Source organism: Eschrichtius robustus, chromosome 8, assembly GCF_028021215.1.
Source record: "Eschrichtius robustus isolate mEscRob2 chromosome 8, mEscRob2.pri, whole genome shotgun sequence".
NCBI lineage: Eukaryota > Metazoa > Chordata > Mammalia > Artiodactyla > Eschrichtiidae > Eschrichtius > Eschrichtius robustus.
Window position 1 is genome coordinate 70,234,158 of NC_090831.1, and position 12,643 is coordinate 70,246,800.

The 12,643-nt window shown below is 40.1% G+C and overlaps 1 protein-coding gene across 2 annotated transcripts in view; it reads left to right on the forward strand.

Moving 5' to 3' along the window:
• The window catches only part of SLC25A13 (solute carrier family 25 member 13), a 203,212-nt gene that overhangs the window by 146,500 nt on the left and 44,069 nt on the right, over positions 1-12,643 (forward strand). For both annotated transcript variants that reach the window (XM_068550618.1, XM_068550619.1), the window contains exons 12-13: positions 1,789-1,841; positions 3,529-3,609. In XM_068550618.1, the coding sequence (XP_068406719.1) occupies positions 1,789-1,841; positions 3,529-3,609 (134 nt within the window). The remainder of the gene's footprint in view (positions 1-1,788; positions 1,842-3,528; positions 3,610-12,643) is intronic.

Genomic DNA, 12,643 nt, shown 5'->3' on the forward strand with positions numbered 1-12,643 from the left:
ATTATGAGGATAGCAACAGAGCAAGAAATGATGAACGATAATTGGCACTTGTCCTTATTGCCATGCTGGCATTAGGGCGTGGCGGGGACCTTGCTGAATTGATGCTTGGGTCCTGTCTAAAGGGCAGAGCCTCGCCCAGCTGGAGATAGATTGCTGTGATGTCAGAAGGAGGCCCAGAGCTGTCAGACCCATTAATCAATCAGTTGATCAATCTAGTCATCCATTCAGCCATCTATCTATCTATCTATATAATCTCAAATTATGTTTAAAACCTGTGCTACTCAGCAAAACACATCTGCAAGCTGGATGCACACATCCCTCGAGCTAGTGACTTTTGGCTGTAGGCTGTTTCTTTAAGAAGATGATGTGGGCAGGGCTGGTCTCTCCGAAGAGGCTGAGGGTGGACCTTATAATATAGAGAATTAGGAAAGTGTACTTACTGGTGACGGATAACACCATGAAGACCCTCCCAAGGACAGCAGCACGACACGGCAACAATATATTCTGATCCTTGGGGTTAGCTTACTGAGTGTTTCCAAGGAAAGGCATCTGTCTTTGATTCGATTTTCTTAGAAAGAACAGATGAAAAAGGTAACTTTTTTTTTTTTTAGTTCAAATATGTAGGTCCACTACTGTCATAACTGCCTTTCCTAGAAGTGGCCCTTTCCTGTCAAAGACCACACCTCCTCCTTGTGCCCTGATTCTTAATTTCCACTCCACCTATCGTGTCCAAAACTGAGCTCTGCCATCTTCATGTGTACCAGGTGTTAGTGCTAAAAACTGAGCTCTAGCAGTCGGAGCCAGTTACACACACACACACACACACACACACACCCCACACACCCCACACGCACACACACACACCCCACACACAGACACACCCCACACCCCACACGCACACACCACACACACACCCCCCCACACCCCACACGCACACACCACACACACACCCCACACGCAGACACCATGCACACACCACACACACACACACAAACACACCCCATCACTATGCCCTGTTTTCTGCACCACATCCAGAGTGGTCTTTTGAAAATATGAAGTAACACATCACTCTCCTCCTAATGGAAACGCTTCTTACCTAACTTGGAGTATATCGGGCTTCGGGGTCCTGGTCTGCAGCGTGGCATCAGGCCCCACCTGTGCCTCTCCCTGTGCCTGCCTCCTGCGAGGCGATGTACTGACATTCTCCCTCAATTTTGAGCACACCAGGCTTGTTCCCACTGTGCTGTCTTTGCCCCGTCTGTTCCCGTTCCCGAAATGCAATGCACGTTTCCCCAACTTTTTCAACAAGGCCTCTCCCCTCCTTCCATCTGAGACCAGTCAGAGGGAGGAGCCTCGTTTGTCTTGAGCTTGTCACAGAGTCATAGTTGCTAAATGTATGAATGGCTGAACCGTGGGCAGTGGGGGGGTGAGGAGCTGAGAAAGGTGTTAGAGAAAAAGAATATTTTCACTAAAGTCCACTGATTTAAGAGGCGGGAGGGAAAAAAGCAAATCTGTGGAATAATGAGATTTCCTGTATCACTAATACTGTTGATTTACCCAGTGTGCAAACGATCCAGAATGTGGGGGGGAATTTACTCAGGCCTGATGTGGCTCTTAGACATTAGTACCTAAACATTCCATTTCAAGTATTCTCATTCAAGGTAAGAGCAGAAAATGGCAGCGAAGATTGCCCCAGTTTTTACATTGTGAGCCCCCTCTTTAGAGCTGTTGATGTGTGTAGTTAATGTTAATTTATTTTAATATGCTTCTACTTTTGTTGTTTTTTAGGTCTGTTGCCACAGTTATTGGGAGTCGCCCCAGAGAAGGCCATAAAACTTACAGTGAGTCTTTTGATTTGATGCTTCAGATGAAGGGAGTTTGCACATACTCAGGAATCTAGCAGAGATTCTTTTTTTTTTTTTCCTCGTTTTTAAAGTGTTTGTTTATTTATTTATTTATGGCTGTGCTGGGTCTTCGTTTCTGTGCGAGGGCTTTCTCCAGTTGTGGCAAGCGGGGGCCACTCTTCATCGCCGTGCGCGGGCCTCTCACTATCGCGGCCTCTCTTGTTGCGGAGCACAGGCTCCAGACACGCAGGCTCAGTAGTCGTGGCTCACGGGCCCAGCTGCTCTGCGGCACGTGGGATCTTCCCAGACCAGGGCTCGAACCCGTGTCCCCTGCATTGGCAGGCAGATTCTCAACCACTGCGCCACCAGGGAAGCCCTAGCAGAGATTCTTATGTGAAACAGCAGGTCTGTGTTTCCTCAGAGGCGCTAATGGATTTGAACATAGAGGCGCTCACCACACATAGCTTTTTATTATTCCCCATTTAACAGCGAACATCTGAGAATGTGATAATATACTTGAACAAGGTTTTTGGTGGTTGCCACCACCATCATCATTGTCAGCATCATTATAGTAGTGGCAGCAACAGCAGCTAAATTTCCTTCAGTACCTACCATCTTAGGTGCTTTCCGTGTATTATCTGTTACTGTTTTAATCTCAAGCAAGGTGTGACCCACAGTTTACGAGTCAGGAAAGTGAGGCCCACGGGGATTAAGTATTTCCCTGTGTTTGCACAGGTCATTAGTAGGAAGACTAGAATTCAAAACCAGATTTTTCTGACTCCAAAGCATATTGTTCAAGTACACATGCTATTTACAGAATTCATGTTCGGGGTGTATTCTGTACACATTTGCCAAAGTGACATGTTGAGGGGTCTGAGTTCTAGTTTAAGTTGATCCTCCATCAGATTGGTTTTCCAGTGCCTGACTCCTGTCTGACAGGTGGTAAGTATTCAGTATGTATTTGTGCAATGGATAAATAATTGCATTTTCATCACCAAAGTCATAAAGCCCCAGAAAGTTAAACTTTACTTTTGGATTGGGCTGTGTAGCATTGGTGCTGAAATTCTTCTTTTACCATCTTATTTTGTGACCTTGGGACAGCTAATCTTCTGACTGATCCTTAAAATTGCTTGTAGTACATACCATTTTGAGAATGTTATACTTAATTAATTAATTAATGCTCTTGATGTTCTCTGAGAATCCTTGAGAAATTTTTTAAATACTGAATTTCTACTAAGCTAAAAGATCTGCTCAGCCAAATTTGTCTCGATGATGCTGTTTTAGATTAAATCTTGTTGGAAGACTTGAACGTGATTTTTTAATCAAATCCTATAAAACAGTTTTTAAGTTATAAAATGTATGTTTTAATTTTGCCTCTATTGTTAATATGTCTCTCTTTTTATGCTATTGTAATTGCAGGACATATTTGAATTAAGCTTGTAAGCCACCTCTCTTAATTGTTTTCTCCGTGAAACATCAGGAATACGTATTTATATATTTTACCTTTCAAAAACTATGTATATGCTATTAAGAGCAAACTCTTAAGATACTTCATTTATTCAGTTTATGATTACTCCAATACAGTGACAGAGAAAAATAACATTTATTTACAGTTGTATATTTATATGTGTTTAATGGCTTTCTCTATATTTTTCATCATCTTCTATAAATATTTTTCTTCAAGGTGAATGATTTTGTGAGGGATAAATTTACACGCAGAGATGGCTTAGTCCCACTCGCAGCAGAAATTCTTGCTGGAGGCTGTGTAAGTACCTTTTGCGGATCTCTACATTGAAAAGACTTGTTTCACGTACATATCACGACCGTGCTACACAAGTGTGGACTAAGGCTTCTGTTCACCACAGGTCCCGTTCAAGGGCAGAGTCTACTAGGGGACCTCGGCTTTTCCTAGACAGGCGGACCACTCCTGAGGTGGAAGGGTAAACGTCTCTGGTCTTACTGCCTGTTAAGTCATGCCATTGCTTGCAGTTGGTTCTGCAGGAGAAGTCATTTGTGGCAGAAGTGTTTGGCCTTTGAACAGATCTTTGCTAACCTTTTCTAGAGTGTATTTTTCGTACATTCTTTCCTCATGGCACCCTCTGCTGGGTCAGGCACTGAAATTTGTAGTTTGAAGTCAGCAGCCATAGCTCTCTGCTTTGCTTTACTTCACAAATGCCAGCAACTCTTCAAGTTTCCCAGTGCTTCCAGGGGAAGGATGTGGGAGGTGACTGGCTGAGTGCGCTCCGCATTGTCAAAAATGCTTGGAACGAGTGTTTCTTTATATGCATGAACAACCTGCATCTTGTTCTTGAGCTCAGCAAAACATCATGTCTTGTTTTATTTCATGTACAGGTTTGTTCATGTGAATGTAAATACCTTAAGTAAGTAAAACTCTTATACAAAGACTGGTGCTATTTAAAGATAAGGTTGGTTAAATAAACGGTCTTTGATCACTAGGGCAATAAATATTGGTATATTTTCCATCTACACCTGTGTTTCTTGTACAAAAGATAAGGTCACTTTTTTTTTTTTTTTTTTTAATTCGCTTGTTCTGTGCAGGAAATGGTGTTCATAAAATGATCTTTTCTTGAAAAGTCATTGAGTTTAGAAGTTGGGAAAACACCCGAGAATATTAAACCTTTGTCTGGAGAGGGCTTATTGTCCTAATATTGAATGGGGTTCCCTGAATGTAGCAGGAGCTACAGAGTCCTAGCTCCTGGTAATTCTTAAGAGATGGACGGAATTTGGCTACAGCCTGACTCTTTCTGTTTGATCACTGACCTGTCAGAGACGGCCAGGTAAGATCCTCTTGTCCTGTAACTTTAGGAGCATTCAGGATGGAAAAAGGGAGCCTTTAATGTCCTAAATAAAAAGGGCACACAATAATAATCAAAAAGAATATTAAGAGCTGCAGAAATGGCTCTTGCCAGTAAGTACTCGTCCTTTAAAACAACTGTAGTTTCCAGTTGAATAACTAGATTTTTCTAATTTTCAATAGGCATAACCATGGGCTATACCTAGTCCATCCTTGAGGCTATTACAAGGGTCCCGAGAGAGCAGGGCATTTCAGTAGGTCAGGTGGGTTTGTTTGTTTTTTTTAGAAGTCAGGTTTTAAACTTGCTGAAAAGACATGATTACATATCTCTGTAAGAATTTAAAATGGAAAACTATGTGATACTACTCAAGATTTTGGCAATAATCTTGAGGTTTATTTTCTTTTTAATGAAAGCATTTTGCCCGCACACAGGCCTGGGTGCCAAGGAGATTGGTCGTGGCACGTATCGTCTGCTGTAGGTGGTCTTGTTTTCTCGTACGTGGTCGCCCATTTCAAACACAAAGCACCGATTGGCATCAGACGCGGTGCCTAGTTCTTGCAAAGTGGTGCAGCCCTTTTCAAACCTGATCTAAACACAGGCTTAAAATTGGAGCCACTGGGGCTTTACAGCTACTTAAAATATCTGTGACATGAGGTTTGCCGTCCTTCATCCCAAAGGTGGGGAGACAGTGGTCCTCAGTGTTTCAAGTCTTCTGTTTTGACTCCCCCCTCCTCCTCCCTCCCCCCGAGTCATTGCTTTGAGAAGTAAGAGTTTATTTTTCAGGTAAGCAATCCTGTTGGTGGCAAACAACCCCAGGTCCTTTAGATCTCTGAGTAGTGGGATGGCTGGTTCCATTTCGGCATGTGTTTTTAAAGCAATAGCAGCATCTTTCTCTGCAGTCTCTGGCGGAGTTGTCCCTGCCATTCAGAGCCAGTCACACACCTCCTTAGAGAGTCCTTGTGAGTGCCTCTGCCTCACTGCCCAGTTAGGACTACAGAGGGGTTAAAAGGTAGTGTTGCATGGGCAGTTCCCCTTAATTCACCCAAGCATTGCCAGGCATTACCTTTTAAGTCCCCGGGGAGCTCACCTTACTTTATTATCACCGAGGATTAGGAATATGGCTGGCTTTTGCACTTATAACCTCAACTGCTGATTTCTTTGAAGATGGCTTTTTTGTTTATTTTATAATCTGTTTTCTACAAAAACAGGGAAAAGATGCACGGAGGTCCTAGCTAAATCGTCTCCTAGCTAAACTAAGGCCTGTTTTATTATATATATATATATATATATTTTTTTTTTTTTTTAGAAAAACGACAAGAATGATAGTAAATTTGAAGGAAAATGTTGGAGGAAAAAGAATAAAATTGATCTCATTCATTAAATTTTGATATAATGAAATCTGTGACTGAAGAGATTAAAAAATACTCTTCTGTTTCATTGGTATATGTAAAAGGATGAATCTAGCATTAAACTCACTTTTTGCACTAGTTCAGAGCACTAAAAAAATTTGACCAGATTTCTGAGCATTTTTGTAGATTGACACTTAACGGTAGTGATATATTCAGCACAGCCCAAGGCTACACTAGGTGCCAAGACTGGGGTTTATAAACTCTAATTCTGAAAGGTGTCTTGTGGTTTGTGTTTTCTGCATAAGTTGGTTTTCTACTTTCTGAATTAGACCAGGAGTTGTAGGAGTTTCGGCAACTTGTTTGACAACAGTTTTGACAAGTTGTAGGAGTTCAGGTCTTTGACAAAGACCTGGAGCCTCAGGTGTCCCTGCACAAGATATATATACCTTCTGTTTTTTCCATCCTTTCTTTCCTTTCCTGGGTCAGGAGCTCAGCCCTGGAGGGAGATGTGACTTAGGGTGGTCACTGTCAGCAACGGTGGAGGCTCCCAGTAAATGGGGCAGAGGACAGAGGGCCTGTCACCACTACCCATCTCCAGTTAGGTTCCCAGTGACTTTAAACCTGACATGTTACCTCTGAGTACGTTGTTGTGATTGCAGTGTTGCTGCTACTTTAAGAAAAAATAACATATGCAATACCATGTGGTCTGTAGGTTGCAGTCCTTAAATTCTACAAAGTAAGTCTTCTTTGCCTCTAGTGGAATAGAGGGTTGAACTCCTGGGGGCACTGGGATCTTTAGTTTTTGATCCTTTGATCTTAAGGTTGTCAGATAAGGAAATACAAATGGTGCCATGACTGGTTTCAGGGAAGATATAAATATGATTAATTTATTTGGCATGAAAATCTACATTGAAATGAAAAGAAAAGAAATGATATTCACTGGGTGGAAAAATATGTCAAAAAGGGATAAACCTCTGTCTTATAAAGCTTGTATTTAGTAAAAGTTATTTGTGTACCAATAAAAATTAATAGTATTCTGTAATAATTTTTGGAAACACAAGGGAACATGCTTCCTGAACAATAGTCCTTTGATAATGGATCCACTGTATTTTTCTTTCTTTTTTATGTTTATTTTATGTTGGAGTATAGTTGATCAACAATGTTGTGTTAGTTTCGGGTATACAGCAAAGTGATTCAGTTATACATATACATGTATCTATTCTTTTTCAGATTCTTTTCCCCTTTAGGTTATTATAGAGTATCAAGCACAGTTTCCTGTGCTATACAGTAGGTCCTTGTTGGTTACCTATTTTAAATATAGTAGTGTGTACATGTCAATCCCCAATTCCCAATCTGTTCCTCCCCCCCGGTAACCATAAGTTCCTTCTCTAAGTCTGTGAGTCTGTTTCTGTTTTGTGAATAAGTTCGTTTGTATCTTTTTTTTTTTTTTTTTAGATTCCACACGTAAGTAATATCCTATGATATTTCTCTTTCTCTGTCTGACTTACTTCACTTAGTGTGATTATCTCTATGTCCATCCCTGTTGCTGCAAATGGCATTATTTCATTCTTTTTAATGACTAATATTCCATTGTATATATGTAGCACATCTTCTTTATCCATTCGTCTGTTGATGGACATTTAGGTTGCTTCCATGTCTTGGCTGTTGTAAACAGCGCTGCAGTGAACATTGTGGTGCATGTATCTTTTCGAACCATGTTTTTCTCCGGATATATGCCCAGGAGTGGGATTGCTAGATCATATGGTAGCTCTATTTTTAGTTTTTTAAGGAACCTCCATACTGTTCTCCATAGTGGCTGTACCAATTTACATTCCCACCAACAGTGTAGGAAGGTTCCCTCTTCTCCACACTCTCTCCGGCATTTATTGTCTGTAGGTTTTGTGATGATGGCCATTCTGACTAGTGTGAGGTGATATTTCATTGTAGTTTTGATTTGCATTTCTCTACTAATTAGCAGTGTTGAGCATCTTTTTATGTGCCTCTTGGCCATCTGTATGTCTTCTCTGGAGAAATGTCTATTTAGATCTTCTGCCCATTTTTTGATTGAGTTGTTTGTTTTTTTGATATTGAGCCGCATGAGCTGTTTGTAAATTTTGGAGATTAATCCCTTGTCAGTTGCATTGTTTGCAAATATTTTCACCCATTCTGTGGATTGTCTTTTCGTTTTGTTTATGGTTTCCTTTGCTGTGCAAAAGCTTTTGAGTTTAATTAGGTCCCATTTGTTTATTTTTGTTTTTATTTCCATTACTCTAGGAGGCGTATCGAAAAAGATACTGCTGTAATTTATGCCAGTGTTCTGCCTGTGTTTTCCTCTAAGAGTTTTATAGTATCTGGTCTTAAATTTAGGTCTTTAATCCATATTGAGTTTATTTTTTGTGTATGGTGTTAAAGAATGTTCTAATTTCATGTTTTTACATGTAGCTGTCCAGTTTTCCCAGCACCATTTATTGAAGAGACTGTCTTTTCTCCATTGCACAGTCTTGCCGCCTTTGTCATAGATTAATTGATCATAGGTGTGTGAGTGTATTTCTGAGTTTTCTGTCCTGTTCCATTGATCTATATTTCTGTTTTTGTGCTAGTACCATACTGTTTTGATGACTGTAGCTTTGTAGTTTAATCTGAAGCCTGGTAGCCTGATTCCTCCAGCTCCGTTTTTCTTTCTCAAGATTGCTGTGGCTATTCGGAGTCCTTTGTGTCACCATACAAATTTTAAGATTTTTTGTTCTAGTTCTGTGAAAAATGCCATTGGTAATTTTTCCATCGAGATACATACATGTGCATTTGGGTGTGGGTATATGTGTAAATATATCTAATGCTTATGGGAGCTTATATTCATTTTAAGTGGGAAAAATAATTGACATGCTCACATCACTGGTTCTGAAAGGGATTGGTGAGAATATCACCATGGAAAAACATGGCATGAAGAGCAATCTTAATTGCTCTCACCTGCAAGTAAGTGTGACCCTAATATTGTGGCCTATGTTCCCATTATTCTGGTGATTCTCATATACATGGTATTTTTTGCTTGTTTGTACAGCCATGTATCAGATACCATTTTTAAGGAACGTCTTTATAACTCATCTTTTTTTTTTTTTGCATTACGTTCAATTGCAGTTAATTTTTATGATTTTTGAAAAAGAAAAAGACACAAACACCCATGTGCCTGCCACTTAGCTTAAGATGTCAAACTTGACAAATGCAGCCAGAGGCCCTCTTGTATTTACCTGTCCCAATAGTTTTTTCTCCCTCATCTCCCAAGAGATAAAACTATCCTGAAATTGGTGTTTTTCATTCCCATGCCTATTTTTTATACTTTTTGTGACATCTGAGTGTATCCCTAAGCAAGATGAATGTTTGCTTTTGGATGCTTCATTCTGACCCAGTGCTACAGGAACATAGACCCAATGATTCCCATACTGATGCCTTTGCATTTTTTTCTTACTAGTGCCTTGCTTGGAGGAAAAGGATAGGAACTGGGAATATTATTTTCAAATGCTGTAATGTGGCTGGCATACAGTGAGTATGTCTTATAGATGTGTGGATTTATACGATTTTATATAAATATAGTTGGAATGGTATATTTATTTAACCAAGTTTTATGTAACTTGGAGTTTCTTCGCTGAAGTCATTTCTTCAATCCTACCATTTAAACTCATGACGAGTACTGAGTAAATTTAAAATTGTGACCCTCCCCACTGCCAATACACACGCTCCCTACCTGCCTTACTGTCCCCACTCCTCCTCTTCTTCCTGATGGGAATGATTTCAGTGTTTCTCTATCACTGAGGAGGAGAGGTGTTCTAGTTATCTATTGTTGTATAACAAGTCATCGTCCAACTTAGTGGCTTCAAACAGCAATTTATTATTATCTCTCCTGGTTCTGTGGGCTGACTGGGTTCACCTGGGCAGTTCTCCTTTGTGATCTCCATGTGGTGATAGGCAGACAGCAGCTGGGGCTGGAATCATCTGAAGGCTCCACTGGAATAGATGTCCAGGATGGCTCACACTTGGGCTGGCGGTGATGCTCACTGTTGCCTGGGAGCAGCTGGGGCTGTGGTCCAGAGCACCTACTACGTTCCTCTGTTATGTACCTTGAACTTTTCAAACCTCGGCAGCTTGATTCTAAGAGAAAGCTTCCCAAAAGCAGGCATTCTAAGATTCCTGGGCAGAAACTGCAAAACTTCTTATGACCTAGCTTTCAACAGCACTTCTTCTGCATTCTACTGGTCAAACAAGCCACTTAGCCCAGCCCAGATTCAAGAGGAGAGAAATTAGACTCTACTTCTCAATGAGAAGAGTAGCCAAGAATCTTTAAACTACCACTGGAGGGTTCAGTAAGCAGTGTTGTAGGATGGGAACATCCTCGTTGCCCTCCACTTTATGAAGATTTCATAGTTAATCACATGTCTTCTCCAAGGACCTGTTGCTGATTCTAGAACCCATTCCTGTCCCACATTGCTCTTGGTTGAAGGGAGCAGAAACTCACTAAAAAAAAGCAATAGCTAAATGAAAGTCTTCCTGAAGGGTGTACATGAAATGAAATCGAAGGCGCTTGAGAATTGAGGCAGCTCTGTGCACTGGCAACTTTCTCTATTTTCTCTGGGCCTTCTTGGTCTCTCTCACAGGGACTTTGCATCTCTGCATATTTTTTTAAGACTTGACTTTAAGAGCAGGTTTAGATTCACAATTTTGAGAGAAAGATACAGAGATTTCCCGTATACTCCCTGCCCACCCCCCAACATGCATAGACTCCCCATTACCAGCATCCCCACCAGAGTGGTACATTTGTTACAGTTGATGAATCTACATTGGCACGTTAGTCATTCAAAGTCCATAGTTTACCTTAGGGTCCATTCATGGTGTCATGCATTCTACGGGCTTGGACAAATGTATGATATATATCCATCATGATAATATCATGCAGAGTGTTCTCACTGCCCTGAAAATCCTGTGTTCTGCCTCCCTGCCCCACCCCTAGCAACCGTTGATCTTTGTACTGTCTCCATAGTTTTACTTTTTCCAGAATGTCTTATGGTTGGAACCATACAGTTTTGTAGTCCTTCCAGATTGACTCCTTTCACTTAGTAATGTGCATTTAAGGTTCCTCCATGTCTCTTCATAGCTCATTTCTTTTCAGCACTCAGTAATATTCCTTTGAGCATACCACAGTTTATTTGTTCACCTACTGAAGGACATCTTGGTTTCTTCCAAGTTTTGGCACTTGTAAATAAAACTGCCGTAAACATCCTTGTGCCAGGTTTTTGTTGAAAACGTAAGTTTTCAACTCCTTTGGGTAAATACCAAGGAGTGCAATTGTTGGATCTTACAGTAAGAGTATGTTTAGTTTTATAAGAAACCTCCAAGCTGTCTTCCGAAGTGGCTGTACCGTTTTGCATCCCTACCAGCAAGGAACGAGAGTTCTGTTGCCCCACATCCTTGCCAGCATTTGGTGTCGTCAGTGTTCTGTGCATCTTTTTACTTCGCTGATCCATCTCTTCTCGTCCTCATGGTGTTCACTTCCTCAAGAATTCCCGTCATGTTTTTGCTGGCCAACTGGGCTCTCACCCTACAGTATGATCTTCAGCTTCTTTTCATCCTCAGCCCTAGCTAATTGCTCAATTTTGTTTTGTTTTTCATTTAATTTTTGAGAGGAAATTTGATTGGCAATCCTCATCTTTGTGTGCCCGGTTTAGAGCAGTAGTCATGACCCACCCAGATGTTAATAACTTTGCTTAACAAATCCATTTGTTTCAACTATTTATAAATGTGTTCAAACCCTTCTTGTACCATTTTGGTTTTAGCTTGAATTCTGTAAGTATCCTGTGAATAGTAGTTTAGGTACTTTTGTTATAAAATGTACCCAAAGCCTTATTCCTTATGTCTGAGCTTGAAATCACTTGAGATTTCAAGCCCAGTCATATCAAACCAGGAAGAAAATTTCCTCCTGTAATGAACACATATGCTCTGGCAATCAGAGCGGGTGAGTCAGAGTGCCTCAAGTGGATTTAAGTCGTACTTTTGTGATCTTTCTCTTCCCAGGGTTTTCTGTGGAGATGTGGCCTCATGGTGTAGTTTTCTTAGGGCAGAATTTTAATTTCTCTGTGCAAGTCTCTGTGCACATATCCTACTTAATAAATATAGAATTATATGAGGCTCAGTCATTAAGTTGAATTTCTGTGAGGTTGCTGCTGTGTAACGTGTCAAGTAGCCATGATTTATTATGTGTTATAATGATGCTATGGACATAAGGTTATTATTTTTTTAATGTTTAACATTATTATAATTTATTTGTAGTTTAATGAAAATCTAATGGTTAATTACATTGTTTTCAAATTTTGTTATTATTATTTGGAGTATCTCTGGGAGATTTTTTTGCATATCCCCCAAAATGTAAGACCATATTGTAAGGTTTTTTTTTCCCCCCCAATGGTAATTTATAGTTTAGTAGATGACTTCTAACAAGATTCTAGTGAATTAAATTATCCTTGTTTCATAAGCTTTACATTATTTAAAATACTTTTCATTCATTTCTGTATTTTTACAAATGAAAATAGTACCAAACATACATATTTTATTTTATTTATTTATTTAATATTTATTTATTTATTTGGTT